Here is a 24,550-nt window from a genome sequence, read left to right on the forward strand (position 1 = left end):
TTTTTAGCCATACTATTATTATCAAGAAAACCACGCTTAAGTTTTGAAAACAAAAAACCATGCTTAAGAATACTTGCACCTAGTTTAATATTGTTATCTCATTAGAATTGAGAATAAAGGTTCTCTTTTTTAGATCTTTTATAAATGTACTACAACCTTTGTCCCGAAGCGAGCCCTTGAGATGAGAGAGACATGCCGTCCTTGCCTAGACTTATGAGGAATGTGTTTAGAATTGCAAGAACATAACGAGAGTGGTTACATTGTTGATGAGCTTGATGTTGAAAAAACCCAATCAATTTGATGAGTAGTAATTGATGACAATTAGTGTATTTCCAATTGTGAGCTTAGAGGTTTGGCATAAAATGTAATGAGTAATTGTCCAACAGCTGATGGCGAGTGCAAATCAGATCACCATATAATTGTAGGGGCTGGGAGGTGCATCCAAACCGAGACACAGCCCTATGTCAGGGACGGAGCCTTTGGAGTCACATCCTGATCCCCCAAGCTCTAAGCCCTAGGCCCAAACCCGAGGCCCTCACACCAAGAGACACGCCACACACAACACATTTGAAAATGAGAGGCCTTTCATTTTTAATGAATCAATCAATCAAATGCGGAGGATGGATAGATACTACAACTACAACTACAATTACAACATAACAACCGATACAAAGTACTATATATGTACAATACATTACACATATATACATACATACATACATATGTATGTATGTGTGTGTGTGTATTCTGTATTTTTCTGTACATATGTATACATTATCGCCCATGAGATTTCCTCTCCCAGCTTCCATCCCTTCCTCTTCTTCTTCTTTCGTAGCTGCATTTGCATCCGTTTTACCCTGCGATCTGCTGCGGTGTTTATGGATCCCTTCCTCCCTCGCAACGAAGTCCAGAAGCAGCAGCAGCAGCAACAGAGGAGGAAGATCACACACCTCTTCCTCCTTTTCTTGCTCTGATTCCTCCTCACCTTCTTCTTCAACTACATCCTCTTCCTCCTCATCGCCATCGCCATCTTCTTTGTCTTTATCTTCACCCGAACCTCTCTCCTCTGACCTTTCAATGGCTTCTTCTCGTGGAGCTCTTCTTAAAGGAACACTTTTCAGATATGGAACCAATCCAGCACAGGTACTAATCCCCATATCTCCTGCCTTAACACTAACTCTATTAAATTCTTTTTTTATTTTGTTTTCCATTTATCTCTGATTACAGGTTTCTTCTAAATTCTCGTTACAGGGATTCTTATGACTTAAAACCCTCATTCATTATATATTATATATTGTTTACTCATTAATTATCCATTGCTTAGGCTTGCAATGCTTGCCTTTTAACTTCAGTTTTCTTCAATTCCGGAAACTGTAATCAAAGAATGGAAATGGCAGGAAAAGGAATAGAGGATATGTGAGTGTTAAGCATATCTGAATCCATATGCCTAGAAATTGAGGGATTTGTAATAAAAGAGAAGAATTTGGTAGTGCACAAATAGAGTTGGAAAGAGGGTTAATGCCATGGCAATGCACATGACTTAAATTTGAACGAAACTCTAATCGAAGAATGGGAATGGCAACCAAAAGGATATAGAATGTTTTTTTGTCTGCCCAAGGAACACTGAATTATCTGGGATGGCAATGCAACCGGCGGTTCAGTGCTGTGCAGGTCGTTATTCCCTCAACAGACATTCAGTTCAGTTTTCTGTTTGGAGCATCCTTTGGTGCAGTGCTGCATCATGCCCACGAAACTACTTCCTTACAGTCCCGCTTGCTGAGGTGCTGCTTCTTGCTTGTTTGGGAAAATATCCTAAATCCTCTCTTCTGTCCTCTGGATCACAAGCCCATTCAAAATCGTAGCATCTGGCCAACTTAGTCTCTTCGCGAAACATGATAGAAAATCTGACCTATCTTCAAATACCTGAAGACATGCATCCTAGGCAGAGTCTGATATCTCCTGCCAGCTTAAGTGTCGTCTTGTGTTGCACAAATCCAAGAGACTCCTGACCAGAATACGATATCTGTATGCTCTTTCCATCTTTCCACAGCCAGGCTTTAATAGCTTCAGAATCACCTTCATTGGGGTTGAGACTGACAGGAAATCTTCTGGTTCTTAAGAATTAAGTGGACATATTTAATCTGAATGATGGATACTTCCTTGGACCCTTGATGACACAACTCTAATCCTAGAAAGTAGTGCAACAACCCAGATCTGTCATCTTGAATTTAGACTTCAACTTTCCCTCGAATCAACCAAGTTCCCCTTTTGTGCTGTCAAGCTCTTGGTTCCTGCTTCAACCTACACGAACCTCTATGCAACCTTCAGAATAGGAGAACTTTAAGCCTAGTAGTTTCTTCACAAATACCAGACATTCATTCAGAAAAGAGTATTTTAATCTATCAACTACATATAATGGTCAGTTATGTACCCACAAACACTATGACAACTGCTCGAATCAATCATTGTAGTTGAAGCAAATGATCTCTTGACATCTGCTCCTTTTGCACATGCCCTATTGCTTCTATATCTTTCATTTTTATCCACATCCCATCAGGCTTGTTTATAGTCCATTAGAATCACTCGGTTATCTCCTGTTTTATTCTATCACCAAGTTAAGTCCAAGGGAAGACTCACATGTTTCTATTGTGGGAAACCTGGACACTTCCAAAAGGATTGCCGACATCTTAAGAAAGACAAAGGTGTTGCTAATGATGTCGAACCCAAGAAGATATCTGAGGAGAAAAGAACTTCAGCCATTGCTACTAGTGAACACGAGCTTTTATTCATTAACGAGCAAGCGAGTGTAAACCTTGCAAATGAAGAGTGCTCTTGGGTGATTGACTCTAGTGCATCATTCCATCTAACTCCGACAAAAGAGTTTTTTACGTCTTACACAGCTGGTGACTATGGCTATGTAAAGATGGGATATAATGGAGCATGCAAGATCGCCGGTATTGGGAGTTCATGTTTGACAACATCAACCGGCTGTAAGCTACTATTGAGGGATGTACGACATGTGCTGGATGTTTGACTAAATCTTATATCAAACGGAAGACTAGACGATGAAGGCTACAGTGGTAGCTTTCAAAATGGTATGTGGAGGAAGTCTCATAGTGGCCCAAGCACAAAAACAGGGTACACTATACGTGATGCATGCCAAGTTGTGTAAAGATTAAGTAAATGTGGCAGCCAACTCAGATGGTCAGCAATGGCATAAGAGGCTTCGTCACATGAGTGAGAGAGGCATGCATATCCTGGCCGAGAAGAAACTTCTTCCAGAAGTAAAAGGGGTGCATTTTGAAAAATGTGTGGACTGCCTGGCCGGAAAACAAAACAGAGCTGCATTTCATTTTAGGACACCAAAGAGAAGAGAATGTGCACTAGAATTGGTCCACACAGGTGTATGCTACGTGGATGCTCAATCACATCGTGGTGGACAATACTTTGTGACATTCATTGACGACCACAGCAGAAAGTTGTGGGCTTTTGTGCTAAAGTCTAAAGACCAAGTGTTGTCGGCCTTTAAGGAGTTTTAGGCTAGAGCAGAAAGAGAGTCCGGAAAGAAGTTGAAGGATGTCCGGACAGACAACGGTAGCGAGTACAAAGGACAATTCGAGGAGTATTGCAAGACCCAAGGCATAAAACTCAACTATACAGTGCTGAAGACCCTTGAGTTGAATGGTCTTGTAGAGAGGATGAATTGAACTATAATGGAAAGGGTGAGGAGCATGTTGTCACATGCAAAGCTTCCAAAGTCATATTGGGCTAAAGCCATGTTGACAATTGTCTATCTTATAAACAGGTCTCCCTCACTGCCCCTGAAAGGTGATGTCCCACAGCGGGTGTGGACAGGTAAAAGTGTGTCCTATCAACACTTGAAGGTGTTCAGATGTTTGGCATATATGCATGTTGCTAAGGACTAGAGGTCGAAGCTGGACAACAAGTTGAAGCCATGCATATTTTTGGGGTACTCTGAAGATGAATTCAGCTACAGGTTGTGGGATTTACGTGGCAAGAAAGTGGTGAGGAGTCGAGACATTGTATTCATGGAAGACAAGACGATTGAAGATTGGAAACAACAGAAGTTAGGGTCGTCTTCCCAGTCAACTCCCACCACTATGGACTCAGCACTAGCCGACTCTAGATAGTCAGCTGATAGGAGACAACCAGTCGATACAGCAGAATCCAAATTGGTCGACTCAGAGCAACCGATTGATATATATGAGTCGGAGTCGACCGACCCACAGAAATCGACTGAAGCATATGAGTCAGAGTCGGTCGACATTCATCAAATGATCAACACATATGAACCCGAGGCGAATGAAGAGTCGGCAAACATATCCGAACCTGAGCCGTCCATGGGAGGTAGAAGATATCCACTCAGACAAAGGAAAGCACCCTCTCGATACTCCAACCAATATGTTCTCTTGATTGATGAGGATGAATTGGAATGTTATGAAGACACCATGGCAGATGAGCACAAGGAAAAGTGGCTGAGTGCAATGCAAGATGAAATGGACTCCTTGCATAAAAATTATACTTACGACCTGGTAACTATCAAAAGGTAACAGAGCCCTGAGGAACAAGTGGGTCTTCAAACTAAAGACTGGGGAAGATGGCAGCTCACCTAGATATAAGGCTCGAATTGTAGTAAAGGGATTTCAACAGAAGAAGGGGGTTGACTTTGATGAGATATTTGCACCAATCGTAAAGATGACATCCATTCGAACTATACTGAGTATAACAGCCAGTATGAATCTGGAAATAGAGCAATTGGATGTAAAAACAACATTCTTACATGGGGAGCTAGATGAAGAAATCTATATGCAGCAGCCTGAAGGTTTTGTGGAGAAAGGAAAAGAGAATCTAGTATGTCGACTAAGGAAGAGCATGTATGGTCTAAAGCAAGCTCCACATCAATGGTATATGGAGTTTGAATCCTTCATGTTGGAACATGGATTCCATAAAACACAAGCTGATCATTGTGTTTTTGTCTAAAGGTATAGTGAAGGTGACTTCCTGATTCTCTTACTCTATGTGGATGACATGTTGGTAGTCAAACAAGATATCAAAAGGATTGTGAGCTTAAATCGTTCACCATGAAGGATCTTGGACCGACTAAGCAAATCTTGGGAATGCATATAGTCTGGGACAGGACGAAGAATATGCTATAGCTGTCACAAGAGAAATATGTGACAAAAGTTTTGGAAAGATTTAACATGTCTAAGCCTAACCAGTAGGGTATACATTGCCGGCAAAGTGGAAGCTAAATGCTAGACAATGTCCGAGAAGCAATAAGAAGGATAAGGCTGAGATGAGGAGAGTGCCATATGCCGCGGCTGTTGGAAGTCTAATGTATGCTATGGTCTGTACGAGGCCGGACATTGCGTTTGCTGTCGAAACAGTGAGTTGATACATGAGTAATCCTGGTAGGGAGCATTGGGAAGCTGTAAAATGGATAGTCAAATATTTGAAAGGCACCCCAAGCGTATGTCTTAGGCATGGCTCCGGAAAACCTATGCTCGAAGGTTTTACAAATTTCGACATGTCAGGGGATGTAGATTCCAGCCAATCCACATCAGGGTATGTGATGACTTATGTAGGGGGAGCCGTATCATGGCAATCTAGATTGCAAAAGGTTATGGCCCTGTCGACCACATAGGTTGAGTATATGGCTGCGGTAGAGGCCGGAAAATAATTGATATGGATGAAGAATTTTCTCAGTGAACTAGGAATGAAGCAAGAGAGATTCTTACTTCACTTTGTTAACCAAAGTGCCATACATCTAGCCAAGAACGTTGCTTACCACTCTCATACCAAGCACATACAAAGGATGTATCATTGGCTATGAGAGAGTGGATGAAAACGAGTTTACTCTCGTGAAGATCCATACTTACGAAAATGGATCAGATATGCTCACGAAGATCCTACCTATGGATAGACTCAGTGCTTGTCGACGAAAGACAGGTTTAGGTTTGGTCGATCGACTGGATTGACTAGGGGGTCGATTGTATTGGTGGTCAATTGGATTGGTGGTTGACTTAAGTGAAGAACAATAGGAGTCGACTAGTCGAATCGACGGAATAGTCGACAATAGGAATCGGCCAGTCGTACTGACTAGATTTTCGACTTACGTTGAAACCCTAAACCAGGGAAAACCACGGGACAACAGATTTCACTATGAGACAAGATTACAGAGATAGATTACAAAGCTTTTCAAGCTTTCAAGGAGAGAGAGGGTCAGATTACAGAAAAATCCCTTCTTAGGGTTTTGGCAAGTTCCACAAAATTGTGCCATCACTCACTCACCCCCTTCTTCTTCTTACTTCTTTATCTCTTGAATCACACAATACTAACACACACACACACAATTTTGTTTTTGCCCTAACTCCATATATATATAACGTACTTTAAGTTTCTGTTTTGTCTTTTTCAGTCTATCTTTGTTGTTCATCTATGGTCTTAATCATATCAAACTGGTATTAGAGCTTGAGGTGCTAGATGGAAGGAGGTGTGAGTGGTTTTCTAGGAATGATAGTCTTGAACTCACATAACTACTCGGACTGGAAGATCAAGATGGAAGATCTTCTGATAGTCAGAGACCTATATGAGCAGATTGTCACAGTGAAGGTTTAGGAAAATCTCCCATCTGGTTCATTACTCACAGTCCATTTTATACATATCGTAGATCAATTTTGGATATTGTACACCGGATATTATAGTCAAACTTGCACCCAGGGCCCTACATCATTCTCAACCTGGCAGCTACATAGGACTAGCTACCTCGTTTTGAAACCATTTTACCAATCATGCTGTTAAACAGTTTCTATCGCAGGTCACTTTGATATTTTGAATAGGTTAATTTAGCATCTCATTCCATTTTGAATAGGCCACTGATGCTACAAGTCAATCATGGGATACACAAATGGGCACCAGACCAGGACATAACAAAGGGGTTACAATTGATCGGGCAATAGCAATTTGCCGTGCACGTAGGCCCCGGCCCCATGAAACACGACCTTGACACCCTTGCCATTGACAGATAAAAGTCATTATCTCCCGCTATCGTAGGTGCTTCCCTCGCGTCGGAGACATTTCCATTCTGGATCGACCTATGCTAGAGACCAGATTCCCTCGTTTCTGGATCGACAAAAGCTACAATATATCTAACTTGAGAATCTCACATGTGCCAAAAACCAGATTCCCTCGTTTCTTTTCTTTTCATCTTATTTACTTTCATATTTACTATGTAATATCTATTTTATTTTGATTTGCTCTCAAAGATGAGAACACTTAAGATATAATCTCTTATTTGGTCTTATAGGCCATTTTGGCCTTTTAAAAGACGTTAATATATCTTTTGTTCTTTCTCTTGTTCGCTTATCATCGCTTAATTTGTAATTCTGTCAGTCTTGAACTAATGAATGTCTATGTATTCATCTTAGACACTAGGTTTAGATGTTTGTAAATAGATGATACTGGTCAGAATTGTGCTATCGCCAAAAGTTAGATGCATGGATTCATTCTTTTTCTTGCAAGTAACATTTCCAATGGATGATTTCAAAGTTCAAGTAACCTTAATTTCTTCTTGCAGGTTGCATTTCGGACTGGTGATTTCAACGTTCAAGTAATCTTTATAGGCGGACTTACTGATGGACTGCTTGCCACAGAGTAATGAGCACACTTTCTAAACACTCTGAAGGATAATTACTATTTTATTATTAAGAAAATGAAATTTAACAGTCTTAAATATTTTGAAGCTATATTGAACCCCTTGCACATGCCTTGGAGGCTGAGGAATGGTCACTGGTGCAATTTCTTCTTTCATCTTCATACACAGGATTTGGAACTTCAAGCCTGAAACAGGTATGCTCACTGAAGATATTTTCTTTATTTAGCTGTGTTTTATTTTTCTAGGGCTGTTTGAGATTTTTTTTTTAAAAGCTCAAATTATTCAACCTTCTTTATATCTTATTCAGAATACTCATGGGAAATAAAAAGCAGGAAACTTTCCTTTGTTTGAAGTTAATACCCTTCAGCACATATTTATAGTTGGAAGTTGCAAATGGGAATTTCACTTCTCAAATTGTAATGACGATAAGCTCCATTTTGTGTTTTTCGAGTTAACGTGGAAACATCATGATTGTGGCTTCAACCATATTTCCTTCTTCATGAATCAACGAGTATAGTTGTACTACTTTTAGTGTTGTAACATACTATCTTCAGTCTCTATTAAGTAATTCGAAATGTCGGTAGAAGTGTTGGAAAGACCTCCTGCTTCTAGTCAACACTCATTTTATAGGCCGATATTACGATATTGCAAGGAAAGTCGCTTTATGTCTTGGACATTTCCGTGCCCATTCCTAATGCATGGACTAACATTTATGGACAGACATTCTTATCAATCTTTCATCAGGATTGTGGTGTTCTTTTTAGAGGATGCAGTCCCCTGTGTTTTATCTTATACCATTCTTTTTTATTTTTAGTGGTTCATGCCGATGCATTTTGGCTACACTTAATGGCATTGATGCCACAAAGAAGGATACTCTTCCTCGGACCTGTGTTTGACTTGTTTATTCTTTTAGAAAAATTTGAGCAATGTAGATAGAGGTTACCAAACAAACACTCTTACAATGATGCTTGTGGATTTGTGAAGTTGAACCACTTCGTAGTTATGCAAAAATGCATCAGATCAACGTGTATGTGGAACCACAGTGGTTCATGACTAGGAGATGGATATGACATTCCTAGATGTCTCAAAGAAGACATAAGAGGTGTTGGGACAAAGATAATGCAGATCAAGGTGTTGGCTCATGAGGGTTTGAACATCTAACCTTAACTGAACAAGGATACATAGAATAAAATCAAGAGAATCAAAATATAATGAGAAACAAGTAAATATTTTTATTACGAATTGAAAGGGCTGTTTTCTAAGGAGTATTGTCTGTTGGCTAGGTAGAATCTTTGATAGGATATTCGATAGTATATTCTCACTTAATAAGGTTCCTTTATATAGGGTTTCTCATGCAGATGCTTTAGTACGTACTAAGGGCTACGCACGTGATGCGACTTGGTGTACATGTTGTTATCCTTTACACTGGTACTTGTAATTGAATTATCCTTATCTAAATGGTAACCAATAATTTATAATGTTCTAGTATCTCTACCTTAGTGGTAGCTAGAATGTTCTGTATGTTAGAGGTTTAAGGTTCAAACCTCACTTTCTCAATAAAGCTGCATTTTATGTATACAGTGTTGGATTGCAAATATTATCCTCTTGTGCATGCACTTAGAAATAGGAACCTATCTTCAGTCTCTACGTGATTTACTGTGTGCCAATGGCAAGATGACACTGTTTGATGCCCTTTATTGTACATCCAGGTTATCTGTTTCATTTGCTTTCTACACTATACAGATTGCGAAACATGCTTTAGTTGCTTGGTAAGGTGCTGTGCACTGGCAACTATGGCCTTGTGTCATGCATGAGTTGGTCATGTTTTTCTTAGTCATTTTTGGTCTTACATCTAATCTTGAGATGTTTAGCTGATTAGCTATTACTATCATAGACAGACTTTTCTTAAAGCTTGTGTTTTTCCTATTTTGATATTGTTATATTTCTTGGAGAGATACACCATCACAGTGGTATCTATCACTGGTGTAACTGAGCTTCTTGACTACAGCTCTTGTACGTTGGCAATAGATAGCCAAGTAATGGGTGATCATGATTGTCCTCTAATGTCTTGGCATCATGGGATCTCTACTCTTGAAGATGGCAAAATGGTATGTTCTATCCAGATAGTAGGGGGAACATAGCTCTATTAAATATGTATGCTAGCAACGGGAACAAGGTGTCGTGGCCACCTACCAATCCATCATGATCTTGGAACTCAATTTGTGGAGTAAAAAAGGTGGATTCATGTGGGCATGAGCCATGTGAATGGGCCAGTGAGGGCTGCCCGGGGATATCATATAATTCCTTTGCAAATGCTTGCCAAACCTGAGATGAGTTCAGTTGTGTGGTAGGTTGCCTCTCATTGAACATTTTGCATGTTCTTTTACTTTCAAATTTAACCAAATACATACTTCAAACTTAGCCAAATATAATCTTTCCTTCTTCCTTACAGGCATTTGAAGGTTGCACTTGCTTGTTTGTGTGTATCACAACAAGCATTTCCTTGTGTCACAGCATTCCTCATCATACCAACTATTTTGTAGGACTCTTACCAGTTTTAGGTGCATCGCCTGCTGTGTTAGTAAAGGCATTTATGGCTGGTTTATGCAATGAATTTGACAATCCTGGTTTGACTTCTTCTAGGGGTGCAAAAGGATCCAAATCTAGCATGTTTCGTATATGCCAGAACTATACACAAAAATTGTCTCCCGAATAAATTAGTACCTTCACCTCAAAGAATAGATGTGTGGTTTGCTGCCAAGCCAACAGGTCTACCAGAGATAGTGAACACTGTTATTTCAGGTATAAGAGATTCCACCAGGTAATTGGCTGTGGTTGCACCTTCTTTTGGGTTCCAACATGTCAAAGAATCTGATCTGGGCCATTGTGACTGACCATTATATATCAAAAGTCCATGTGCACTTTTCAAGGCTAGAAAGTGTTTGCCATATTCTGTTACTCCACTCATATCTTGAGCTTGTCGATGTAGACCAACTTCTTCTGCCATTAATTCTCCATGCATAGCCTTGTGTCAAACATAGTTGTTTGTGCATTGAAGTCTCCTAACAGTAGTAAATCTTATGATATTATCATGTAATGCTAGATATGGTGATCCTCTGAGAGGTGCATACATCAACTAGGTAGATCGAAAGTAGCAAATTGTGATATATAGTTTTCTGAGATCCCCTCTTTTGATTCGTATCCACGTGTAATGCACATTTACATCCTTATCCACAACAAGCACTTTACCATAGAGCTCCTTTTTGTACAACACAGCCATTCCTCAAAAGCCTCCAATGCTTCCTACTATTTGTGGTTGGGGACGATATGTGAACTCCCATATATATGCTTGTTGTCGAAAACGGGTGTATAATGGACATATTCACACTATCCTATTGGACACACTAGGTTTAGGACAATTATGTAAATATGTCAAATCCCCTCTTTTGATTCGTATCCACGTGTAATGCACATTTACATCCTTATCCACAACAAGCACTTTACCATAGAGCTCCTTTTTGTACAACACAGCCATTCCTCAAAAGCCTCCAATGCTTCCTACTATTTGTGGTTGGGGACGATATGTGAACTCCCATATATATGCTTGTTGTCGAAAACGGGTGTATAATGGACATATTCACACTATCCTATTGGACACACTAGGTTTAGGACAATTATGTAAATATGTCAAAGGGCAGTTGCCCTAGCCCAGTTAGTATATAACTGGCTTTGTAACCTAGTTGTTCAGGTTGTTCGGGTTGTTTGTTGCTGTACTGTGTGATTGTAACTTTGAGAGAGCAATAATACAGTTACACTGTTCTGTGGCTATCTGTGGCTATCGGTGGACAAGAAGTGTTGCCGAAATCCAGAGAGAGAGCTAGGGTTGTGAATCAAGAGGGCTTGCAAGAACATCAACAAAAGGCCACGGTCAAGGCAGAAGCACTGTCGAAATCTACAGAGAGCTAGGGTTGCGAATCAAGAGGGCATGCAACATCGACATCGACAAAAGGCGACGTGGTTGGGTCATCATTCATTGGGACGTTGCTCTGAAATTTGAGGATCTCCCCTTGAAGCTCCACTTGTGCTCTGAAATTTGAGGATCAAAGGGCGTAGAGATTGCCTTTCTCTTTCTCTCTCTCTCTCTCTCTCTCTCTCTCTCTGCATTTAGGGTTTAGGCTCTGTCTGTCTCTGCGTTTTGTGCAATGTCTGTCCTCTCCTCTGCGTTTTCTACAATGTGAATGTCTGTCTACGTTTTGTGCAATGTCTGTCCTTTGTGTTTTCTGCAATGCCCGACCTTGTGTGTTTTCTGCCAAACATGATTCCCTGTATCTTTTGCCAAATCTGTCCCTCTATGCTTTCTACCCAGTAGAAATTTCTAGAATCTATATTGTTCTTTCTGCCCTCAACATCTCCTATACCTGCTGTCCTAAGACACCATGGAGTCTGAATGGACCGAAAATGAAAAGATGGATCTTAACACGCATGACGAGGGTCCAGATCCATGGAAGACTCCAAGAAGATATCATAGACGAAAAGGATAGGATAGAAGCACCCCGAATAGCGTTAGAAGGGCACACAAGGCATCTAGAACGCAGGCCCCATCCGACCCCATCTGACATTCCATTTGATCTCGAAAATGGGAAATATGATTTATTACGCCATTTGATTGCGCAAGAGATCAATCTTATTAGAGAAGATATCGAAATAGCACTAAAAGAAGAAATGAAAAAGGAGATAGAGAAACAGAAAACAGAATTGTATGCCTCTCTCAAGGCTAAGTTATTAGAAGAGATGCGGAAAGACATAATAAGCCATGTGGAGAAATCACACTTAGAGCTCAAGGATGACATGACACAATACCTTAAGGATGAAATATCCTCGAGTAAGGTTGAGTTAGGAGCTATAAAAGTGGATTTCGAGAAAGGACAAGAAGCAGTGGAAAGATGCATCTCTACAGTGAAAGCCAATGTCACGAAGGAAATGCAAACATGGGCAGACATGGCCAAAGATGCCAAAGCTCAAGCTGAGCATGCCCAAAACGAAATTCAAGCAAATGCTCCTTGGATAGAGGTAGTAAAAAAGCAAAAAGGAACATCCATGGATAGGATGGCAATGATGAATGCTACTTTAGAAGAAGAAGCCAAGAGGAAAGCTCGTGCGTTGCATGTACGAGTGGTTGGTTGGGCCAAAAAGGGAAGTTCACAAGAAGATGCCAAGAATCTCGGAACAAAGATTGGGGCATCAGATATTCCACTTGCTTCAGCATGGAGGGTGGGAAGAGATGAGTCTAGAGCTAAAGCCCTTATCATCCGCTTCATGGATATTGACAAGAAAAAAGCTTTCCTCTCTAAAAGAAAGGCACTCAAGGGTGAAAAAATATACTTAGACGATGATCTCACTCCAACCCAAGTGGCACACCGTAAAGAAAACATGCCACGAGTGCTTGATGCAAGAAAGGAAGGTAAATGGGCCGTATATAGAGACGGCAAGGTCATTATTACAGAGAAGAGAACCGCATGTTGATATATGGCCTATGAGACCCTACGCATGACCATATGGAATTGCAACGGCTCTCTACGGACAGATGTCGGATATTTTGAAGATACATTGAAAAACTCAGATATTGCTATGTATACAGAGACTCACCAATGAATGGCTAGCAAACTCCCTGAGGTACAAGGATATAGATGGGAGTCAATATGTCGCCCCCAACCTCAGACACGAGGAAGCACCAGAGGTTCAGGAGGAGTGGCTGTGCTATACAAAGAGGAGCTCCATGGTAGAGTGCATGTTGTCCATAAGGATGTAGATGCACGCTACATGTGGATACGAATAAAAAGAGGGGATCTTAGGGAGTTACATATTGCAATTTGCTACTTTCCACCTGCTTACTCAAGGTTTGCACCTCTAGGTGAATCACCATATCTACCACTATATGATGATATCATAAGATTTGCTACTATGGGGGACATAATACTATTAGGAGATTTTAATGCACGAACCAAGGATGAACAAACAACTATGTTTAACACCAACGAGGCTGTTTATGGAGAAGTTATGGCGGAAGAGGTTGGTCTAAAGCGACAAGCTCAAGTTATGAGTGCTATAACTGAATATGGAAAACACTTTCTAGCCTTGGGAAGCGCGCATGGATTTGTGATATATAATGGCTTGTCACAATGGCCTGGATCAGATTCTTTGACATGTTGGAACCCAAAAGGGGGTGCAAGCACAGTCCATTATCTAATGGGATCTCCATCTCTTATACCTGAAATAAAAGTGTTCACAATATCGGGAAGACCTATTGGCTTGGCAGCTGATCATGCATATCTACGCTTTGAGGTAAAGGATGGATGCACAAAGGATGTATATGCTAAGGAGAGTGGGATGGCTAAGTATCTATTCACTCGCGAGACAATTGATGTGTATAGTTGCGGTGTATACAATGGCATGCTAGATTTGGATCCTTTCGCACCCCTTGAAGAACTTACCCAAGGTTTATCCAAATCATTGCATAAAGCAGCCACAAATGCCTTCCCTCACACAACGGCCAATCCCCCCAAACTCGGTAGAGTAATACAAAATAGTTGGTATGATGAGGAATGCCGTGATACAAGGAGATGCTTGCAGCGTGATGTAACTCGGGGCATTTATACACACAACCAAGCGAGAGCAACCTTCCAACGCCTCGTGAGGAAGAAGAAGAGATTGTATTTGGCTAAATTTGAAGATCATTTGTATCGCTAGATGGACTCAACATACCATTGTGCCAATCCTCAAGAGTGGAGACCCCATGATGCCAAGCAACTATAGGACAATCATGATTGGCCATTACTTGGCTAAACTATATGGCTCGATTCCAGAATCAGAATTGAGTATATGGGCAGAGCAAAATGGCTGCCGTTCAATTGGACAAGCAGGCTTTCGGAAGGGGTTCACAACTTTGGATCACATATTCACCCTTCAGGCCCTTATTGAGGAGGGCAGAGCCCACAATAAGAGGATTTATTGCTGCTTTGTGGATTTCCGAAAAGCCTTTGACACTATGCCACATGCTCAGCTTATGTAGCGGCTAGAAGCCCTAGGTGTTCCTATACATATGCAATGGGGAATCTATGCACTCTATGAATCTGTGTCAGGAAAAGTGTGGTCTTCTAAGGGCTTGTCAGAGGCGGTGGCTAGCACAAATGGCGTGAAGCAAGGATGCCCACTATCTCCCACAGTCTTCGGTCTCTATATAGATCACATTACATAAAGAGATTTGGGGGTTCCAGAGCACACCTAGCAGGTATAGCTATACAAATATTACTATATGCTGATGATATTGTGCTGATTTCTGACTCTCCGAAGGGACTACAAAGACATCTAAATGCCTTAAAACTATTTTGTATGGACAAAGGTTTGTCAATCAACATGAATAAAACTAAAGTGATGGTGTTTAACACCACCCAAGCATGGGTAACAAGATCAGAACCAGAATTCTTCTTGGGAGAGGACAAGGTGGAATACACACGCTCCTACACATACCTAGGAGTAACATTTAGAGAACCTAGGTTCTCCTTACAAGAGGCCGCTTGTGCCCGACTTTCTCGTGCATATGCAGCCCTTGGTGCTCTCAAGAGACAATGTGCACATCTGCAGTTCCAAGAGCCACGGACTAAGCTATGGTTATTTGATACACTTGTCACACCAACACTTCTCTATGGAGTAGAGACATGGGGACCGAGTCTTAATAAGGCAAATCATTGGAAAGATTTAGAGAGACCTTTAGTGTCAATGATTGCTCACATGATAAGGAGCAAAGCATCGTTGCCCCACGATATAATCCGGGCGGAGATGGGAGCAGCACCTATAATAACCGAGGCGTTGTTCCAATCAGTGACATTTATCCAACGTCTTTGGGAGCTCCCTAAACGAAGGTACCCAAGGTTGGCACTTATGTCATCAAAACAACTGGCTGAAAATGGAGACACTCATTGTTGGTATGCTGAAATGCAGCAATGGTTCAAGTCACATGGCATGAGTATAAATGCACTACCCCCATTCCAATATAGCTTGGACTGTCCCCATCTAAATATGACCAAAGTGGAAAAGAATAGAGTGATCCGAACTGATATTATTAACTTGGAAAACAAGATAACATGGATCATCCCCAAAATACCACTTGGTACGAAGATGGCCCACTATAAGACGCACTTCTTACATACATCGGAGGATGGATTCATCATCAGGCCACCTTATATGGACATACATCTATCTTATCCGCTCTGTAGTGTGATAGGGCAGCTACGAACTTCATCACATCAGCTACAGATTGAGGTAGGCAGATATACACGACTACCTCTAGAAGAGAGAATTTGCCAATTGTGTCATCAAGGAGTGGAATCTGAAGAACACTATGTTTGTCATTGTAGTGTCTTTTATGAAATTAGAGGGAGATACCACTGCCTCTTTAAACAAGGCTTTGGCCCACTACGCAAGCTAATGGAATATGAGGACCAGCGATGCCTAGGACTTTTCTTGCTAGAGCTCAACAGACATCGGGAAAAGTTGTTGAAGAATAAAGCCACACAAGCTCATCCACAAAGAACAATCACAACTTTCTTTAGCCCCATCACTCCTACTAATCCTACAAGTCCATCACGGGATACACAAATGGGCTCCAGACCAGGATATAACAAAGGGGTTACAATTGATTGGGCAATAGCAATTTCCCATGCATGTAGGCCCCACCCCCATGGACCACGACCTTGACACCCTTGTCATCGACGGATAAAAGCCATTATGTCCCGCCATCGTAGTTGCATCCCTCACTTCGGAGACATTTCCTTTCTGGATCGACCTATGCTAGAGATTTTTCAAAGACAAAAGCTACAATATACCTAACTTGAGAATCTCACATGTGCCAAAAACCAGATTCCCTGGTTTCTTCTCTTTTCATCTTATTTACTTTTACATTTACTGTGTAGTATTTATTTTATTTTGATTTGTTCTCAAAGACGAGACAACTCTCAAGATGTAATCTCTTATTTGGTCTGATAGGCCATTTTGGCTTCTTAAAAGACGTTAATATATCTTTCTTTCCTTCTTTCTTTCTTTCTTTCTTTCTTTCTTTCTTCTTGCTGTCTTTCTTGATCTTTATTCCTGATTCGGTTGCCTACTTTGTATTCAATCTGTTATTTTGGTTTTCCCATCTTATCTATGTCAGCTGGGAGTTCTTCACTTGACAAGGGCTGATCTTGTTCCGCATCTGACGACCGCATTTCCAACATTTGTACACTGGGGAGCTTACTTGCAATGCATTGATGGGCGTCTGTATACGTAGCAATATCTGTTTACTTGAAGGTATCTTCAAAATACCCAACATTTTTCCTTGGAGAGCCATTACACTAGACAACCCGAAACCCGAAACATTGACAGAACAAGAAAGAAACCCTAAAACATAGCAACCGTAAAATGTAGCAAGAAACTCTAAATTGCAGTGAAAGGAATCTGTAAAACGCAGCAAGAAATCTAAAATATAAATTGATGATGGAAAGATCTTTGAAGTGAGAAAAACATCATTGGTATCATGTGGTTTTGGTCTTAAAATTTTACTTACAAGGGTATGGAGCCATTTTTTTCATTTCACAGACTAAATCACTTTTGTTTCCATTTCCATAAAATTATTTGCGACAAATCAAATCGTTTTTTATTGATGAATTGTAGATATTGAAATATTCTCTCCAACTTATAATGGACTTAACTCTCTTCTTTTTTTGAAGGATGCCATAGAACTTGATCAACTTATCACATACTTGATAGATAAGGAGAGTTCTAATGGGGTAATTCTTCTAGGACACAGCACTGGCTGTCAAGTAAGAATTTCTGAGATTTGGAATATTAATGTTGAAATAGAGATTAACATAACTGACAATTCAATGGTCTTGTAATTCAGGATATTGTGCAATACATGCAAATGGGAACACATTATTCCAGAGCTGTAAGAGGAGTCATTTTACAGGTTTTCATTTATCCCCCTTGTGCTCATAAATTTTCATTATTTCTTCAAACACCTTGATCCATCCCCCCTGAGCAACAATCTGTGCTACTTGACCAACTATACGATCAACTCACCCCCTATCTTCTTATTGTGTGGATTAATCAGGGTTGCTTGGGGAAATAACAAAAACTTAGGAGAATTTGCTGAAATAAGAAAAACTCAGGGTTATTTGACAATTTGTCATTGAACGGTTCTCCTAGGGTATGTATGTTATTAGAAAGACATTATGTAAGCAGCTATTCTTCTTTGGCAGGCCCCTGTAAGTGACAGAGAATATAGAGCCACCCTTCCTGGTACTGCAGATATGATTGATTTAGCCTCTGAGATGATTAGATCAGGCAGATCTATGGAACTGATGCCTAGGGAAGCATCACCAGAGGCACCAATCACAGCATATAGGTATTTTACTCTTGAGCTTTTTCTCAAATAACCCTTATCAAGTTCATTACACATTGAAGATATTTAGCATAAGGAAAAACTCTTGATATACCCTTGAACGTTTTGCCATCTCCTCCAAAAGAGATGAATTGAGCATATAATTGCTTAAGGAAGATCTATAATTGAGAAAAAAGGAATTACTGCCCAATGCCCATAGAATTGCTCAAAGGGGTTGATGAATGAAGGGATTTGGTGAAATAACAAAAGTGTAGGGGCATGTGGGGAAATAAAGAAAAACTCAGGTATTTGAGAGTTTTTACTTAAAAAGTATTGAGGAAAATGCTGAAAGAATACTCTTCTCAATAATTTGTTTACTTGTGTTTTGTATTTTGATACTTTGTTTGTAACACTACATTGGATTGGGAAGGTACCATTCCTTATCAGCCTTCTTGGGGGATGATGACATGTTCAGCTCTGATTTGACCGACCAACAACTCCGCTCAAGACTTGGACACATGTCACGAGTAGAATGCCAGGTTTAGCATTCTTGACTATGAGAAAATTTAGATAAATTTGAATAGAGGAAAATTCTGGTGGTTTTGGCATATTGCGATTTTTGTACCTACTTTGTATGTATTGGGGACCCCACTGTCGTTATGATAGAATTCAATGCATCTTTCTTTCATGTAGAAAGAGGATAGCACATGAATCCATAACCCTTAGCTGACTTTACGTAGAAAATATCTATGGAAAGTTCCAAAATATCAGTATATGCATGTAAATAAAATTACAAGACTACCCACATTTTCATGTATTTACCAAAATGCCACTCTTTTGCTTAATTAATCTATTAATTGGTAGCACGTTTTTATTTATTTATTGATTAATTTATGGTAGAAAAGCCATTTAATCTATTTAACTATCCTTAGTGCAGGTGGCGATCAATTAGTTGTGCTCTTTTGAGCCATGCTTAGATCTTCATTAATTAAGGAAAATTTCATTGCAAACAAGAGTGGCAGATATACAAAAAATGTGTGGCTTTCTTTCAAGTGTTGGTAAAATTAGTATCATTTTCAAAAATGTTTATCCCAAATATTTAACTGTTTACAATGTTGTGTGGAGATGGTTCTGATATGAGTTCCAGAGCACAGTAATTTTAAACAAACTATTTCACATGCCTTCCAAATATTAAAAATCCGACTTTACGCACGCCAAAATGAATCAATCATGCACTGTTTATAATCAGTGGAATTTATCTCAAGAATATGACCAAAGGTAATTGAACTTACACTGTATGCAGCATCATACCTAATATTTGCAGTAAAAAAATACTTGGTCTGGGAAATTTTTCAGAGGTAACTTTTATTTTTGTTCCAAGAGATGTTTATAGATCCATCGTTTGCACAGGTTATCTTCTCAATGGCAGATGAATATGTTCCCGAGTTCGTGGATAAACAAGCATTAGTTAACCGGTTTGTTATTATCTATATTTTTGTTGACACATGGAAAAGTATTAACGAAATTGACTATTCTATATTGGGAATCCATAAATATTTTTGAAAAGAGGAATGTTGGTAAATCTTTTGTAAACAAAAGTTAGGGATATTTGGGTGCCCATGTAAATTCTTGTCAAACCTTTATACCTTTTTTTCTGTTTCTTTCTTGTTTGGTTTTTTGTCTTCTGTGCATCGTCTCCTCAAGTTGGTTACATCATCAATGTGGGAAATTTTTCTGAAATAGCCCTCTTGCAATGAAATAGAATGTACAACATTGTAGATTTTTGTTTTCTTGACATATGCTGGCTTCCTGTGGTCTTCAGGTTGTGCAAGGCAATGGGAGGTGCTGAGAAGGTGGAAATAGAGTGGGGAAACCACAGCTTATCCAACAGAGTGAAAGAAGCTGTTCATGCTATTGTTAACTTTGTTAAAAGAGAAGGTCCAAAAGGTTGGGATGATCCATGGGGCTCATAGTTGTAGAAGCTAGCTTTGTTTTTATATTTCTAGGTCTAGAAGCTTTGATTCAAACTGTAAAATTAGACATGCTTTTTTTTGTACCTTGCCTTGAGAGATGGTTAGTTCAACACATAATGTAAACAAACTTTGATAAAAAGTATCTTGACATGGACAATTGGATCTTGTTACTTGTGCGAGAGGGAAACAACGTTGATGTGACGGGTATGACCATAATTTATCCTCGTGTGTAGAATACTACGATACAACTTACCACGGGATAAATTATGGTCATGCCCATCGAGTGTAAAGAATACACCGGTACAACTTACCATATAGTGCAATTCATGCAAGATATGCTGACATACTAAGAGGGAGTGATAACTTAAGGACCATACTAAGAAGGTTGAGCTCATGTGTATATGCTTTATTCACACATAGACACTTTGTGCTTCATTGTATGAATACCCCTTCTTAGGAAGGAGACACATATCAAGAACACATGTATACTCTGGTCCCATAGGTCAAAATTGGCCTCTTTATGGACTATAAAAATTGTAATTCTAATTCTAATTCTAACCAAGGGATAAATTATGGTCATGCTTGTAACAGTTGAGTTAAACACGCTGATGTGGCATTTAGTTGGCTATATATGTTTGAATCTATGACGTTGTTCCCATCCACATGTTCATATCCCATTATGCTTCATTTTTATAGATTATCTCTCTCTTGAGATATGAAAAATGCAATTTAGGATTTTTGTTTCCATTTGTGTGGTTTTTTGCATGCTTATTACAATGCACTAGTTTTTGGAAAAATGTAAGGATTTACCTAATGCATTGGAATAATGGCAATTAGAATAATGTCAAGACACCATAAGACATCAAAAGTGTCCCCCACCATGACCTGACAAGGCTGTGATGGAATGGCGAGTGGTGGAAAAAACCCTTGTCCTTCGAAAAACATCATTGGCACAAAATCCACCATCGCCTATGACCCCCAATCGTTTTGATCTACTGCAAGAGCTCCCCCCCACAGACAAACATTCTCCTAGTTCTTTCTTAAGCCCCAAGGAACGACGTAAGGTGACACCAAGCACACAAGAGAAAGTTCTCGTTAAAGCTTACAAAACAGGGAAGCGCAAACGAAAAGTCATGTAAAGACCTTAATAAGGAGCTTGAGTGGAACGACACCCAATGTAGAAGCAACAAACCAAGGCAGAAGTGTGACTATCACGCCTCAAATCATAGTCGTCCCAGACACAAATGAGTGTTTGAACCACACCCACAAAACGCCTTGAAATGGCTAGGTATAGGGCTCAAGACATTGGAAAAAATAAGGGTACATGTATCAGCAGTACACAATAACGGAGTTCCGACGACCTCAATCTCCTTTCCACTCTTGCTTCCGACTCGGGAAGATTGGTCGAAATCCAAGATTAAAGATACATTATGTAGCCAAGCAACGTGTTTTGTAACACAAATAAGAGATGAAGAGCTCATGAACGAATTAAAGCAACATTGGCATAACATTGAATTCTAGTGCACCATGGATGAAGAGGACCCTCATCTTTGCCACATCCACCTGCGGACTATCATAGACACCCAACTAACTCGAAGCTTTGTCTATTTTTATGAGAAGCATGAAGGGGCTATTGAAGCTCACAGGATAGCCCACAAACTCCACTCATGGATGTGGACCACTATTCCATCCTTGGAAATGACTGGATGTCTAAACGGTGAGTGCTCCCCACTCACGACCTGTTGTACAAAGCACCATGAACAACTGGCAATCTCCCACCCAATTCCATGAGTATGAAGATTATAACATGGAACGTGCAAGGACTCAGAAGTAGACTAGACCAGCAAAATAGATGGAAACTGAGAAGGGATCTTGAAGAATATTTACTAGGGAGTGGTGCTGACATCATCATGTTGCAGGAACACCACCTTGATAGCACATAGTTAAAGGAAGTTGAAGACCTTCTACCAGGATCATGGCGAACGATTTGGGAGCCAGCAATTGGGGAGGGTGGAAAACATGGTGATATTTGCATTTTGATTCGGGAACATCTAGCCCAAGGCTTAATAAACCAAGAATCACTTATACTTGGTAGGGCACATTTTTGCATGTTGGCCAACCAAGGGCAACGATGGAACTTCATGAATGTTTATGCTCCAAATAGCATAACAGAAAGAGCAACATTCTGGGACCACATCCGCCTACAAGTAGTGGGTGCAGAAGAGTGGTGCATTGGAGGGGATTTTAATATGATCGAATCCATTCACGATAGCTCCAACAACAACCCCATAGTTCTACAAGGAAGGGAACGTAAACAATGGGAGAAGCTATGTGTCCACCTTAACCTACGAGACATCTGGCATTCTGCCAACTTCCAACGAAAAAGGGATTCTCTCCTATTCTCCCGATCAGACGGGTGGAATAGTGGACCCACCCTATCTCGCATTGACCGCATTTATGTGGGGGAGGCTTTAGAAGCGAAGGGGGGTGGTGTCACATAACTCCAGGCATGACTTTCTCTGACCATTACCCGGTAGCTGGTCATTTTCAATTGCACCAAAAATGGGGCCCATTCCAAACTCGCATCACACACTATTTACACACTTATCGACGTGAAGGACCAACTATCCAACCAATGGTCATTACCCGTCAATGGTTCATCAGCATCGGACAAACTTTTAGCTAAATTAACAAGAGCCTCTACTCTCCTACGTGACATTGTCAAGACCAGAAGCAAGGATGCTCAGGAGAAGCGACAGAGAACAAAATGGGGATTAATAGCCTTACAACGACTCCAACAGAGATACCCATCCTGTATTTCGATCACAGGACAGGTCTCCATGACCAAACAGGAACTTAGCATGGCGGAAAAGGAAATATATGACATGGAGTTTCATGGAAGCATGGCGCGATGGATTCGAGTAGGGGACAAAACCATAAAGGAATTCTTCCGCTCCAAAGGCCCGAGGCACACTAGAACTGTGATGTGCAGCCTCTACCGAGAGGATGGAACGACCACTGAGGATGGTGATGAAATGAGGAATATTGCCACAAGGTATTATAGTCGCGTACTTACCGAAGACATGATAGCTACATGGGAAGACATAAGAGAAGATATTATCCTCCAAAGCATACCCGAGAAAGTCACACCGGAAATGAATACCTAGCTCGTGTGTCCCCTATCAATCATCGAGATATGGGAGGCCCTCACTGATTTAGATGCCGATAGCTGCCCCGGAATCGACGGTCTCCCCCCGCACTTTTTCACATGCCTTTGGGGCAGTATTAAAGAAGACCTCCTCTAGGCATATGAGGAGATCATCACCTCTGGAAGCATGCCGGAGGAATTTGGACATGGGATGATACATCTCATTCCTAAAAGTGGTGGGAATGCCAACGACATTAGCAAGTGGCGGCCCATTACTCTTCTCAATACTGTCTATAAGTTGCTCGCAAAAATCGTGGCAAGTCGTTTAACTCCACTTCTCCCTCAACTCATTCATCCGTCCTAGACAGGTTTCGTTAGAAATCGGAGTATCCTAGACAACCTCTTCTCATTCTGGGAAGCAGTAGCCCTTGCCAAGCGTACCAACAACAAGGTAGCAGTGGTGCTACTAGACTTTGAGAAAGCATATGACAGGGTAGGCTGGAACTTTAAATGCATAAATTCCATGTGTCGAGAATCTTAAATTTAAATGCATAAATTCCATGCTTTTGCATAAACTGGAAAGAAAACTTGCATAATAAAAAAGATGGGAATGAGTGCAGCTCACAAGATACCTTGTACTACATAGGTTTGGTGATAAGGGAGCGATTGCATAATTTGTTCTTCTTCAATTGACATCGGGCTATCCTTTATTGAAAGTAGGCAATTTTCGTTGTATTAGGGTTAGAGTTCCTTCTATATGATTGTGATACCTTGATTCCAAGAGAATATTCAAGAGGTTCACGCTCTTTCAACAAGAACTTATCCTTGGTAAAGAATTGATTGATTGTATTGCGTATTGAAGTTAAAGAATTGGAAGCAATTGGTAAATATCAACATAAACACCAATAATTACATAGATAGTGCTTTCGTGTGAATGTAGATATTTGGCTTTGCTTGAAGAGGATTGAAGCTTCTCTTGGAGATTGTTTTAGACCATATAAGGATTTCTTAAGCTTGCAAACATTGTCTAGGAATCATGGGTCTAAAAAATGATTTGGTTGCTCCATGTAGAAAAGCGGTTAATGTTGAGATGATGGAGATCAAGGTTGAGGCTAGCCAAAATAGAGAACATTATAGGTAGAAGCGCTATCTTCAAGGTAGGTGCAAATGTATAATCCTTGTTGAGTTCTCCATGTAGAAAAGCGATTCATGTTGAGGTGATGGAGTTCAAGGTTAAGGCTAGCCGAAATAGAGAACATTATAGATAGAAGCACCATCTTCAAGGTAGGTGCAAATGTATCTTTAAACTTTATGCTTGGGATTTGTGAAAATCCTCT

The 24,550-nt window shown here is 40.3% G+C and overlaps 2 protein-coding genes across 2 annotated transcripts; both read left to right on the forward strand.

Moving 5' to 3' along the window:
• The first annotated feature begins 753 nt into the window (after positions 1-753).
• Positions 754-20,204, forward strand: LOC147850873 (alpha/beta-Hydrolases superfamily protein). The gene is made up of 9 exons (XM_087335933.1): positions 754-1,143; positions 7,598-7,674; positions 7,764-7,869; positions 17,440-17,532; positions 17,613-17,678; positions 17,971-18,116; positions 18,523-18,631; positions 19,503-19,567; positions 19,915-20,204. The coding sequence occupies exons 1-9, from the start codon at positions 766-768 to the stop codon at positions 20,063-20,065; spliced, it is 1,191 nt and encodes a 396-aa protein (XP_087192059.1). The 5' UTR covers positions 754-765; the 3' UTR covers positions 20,066-20,204.
• Positions 12,158-13,198, forward strand: LOC147850874 (uncharacterized). The gene has a single exon (XM_087335970.1). It carries the CDS (start codon positions 12,158-12,160, stop codon positions 13,196-13,198), a length of 1,041 nt encoding a protein of 346 aa, XP_087192096.1.
• Positions 20,205-24,550: the final 4,346 nt, after the last annotated feature.

This window comes from Azolla caroliniana, unplaced genomic scaffold (assembly GCF_043228905.1).
Source record: "Azolla caroliniana isolate FFs.n. ecotype wild unplaced genomic scaffold, voAzoCaro1.0.p SCAF_20, whole genome shotgun sequence".
Classification (NCBI taxonomy): domain Eukaryota; kingdom Viridiplantae; phylum Streptophyta; class Polypodiopsida; order Salviniales; family Salviniaceae; genus Azolla; species Azolla caroliniana.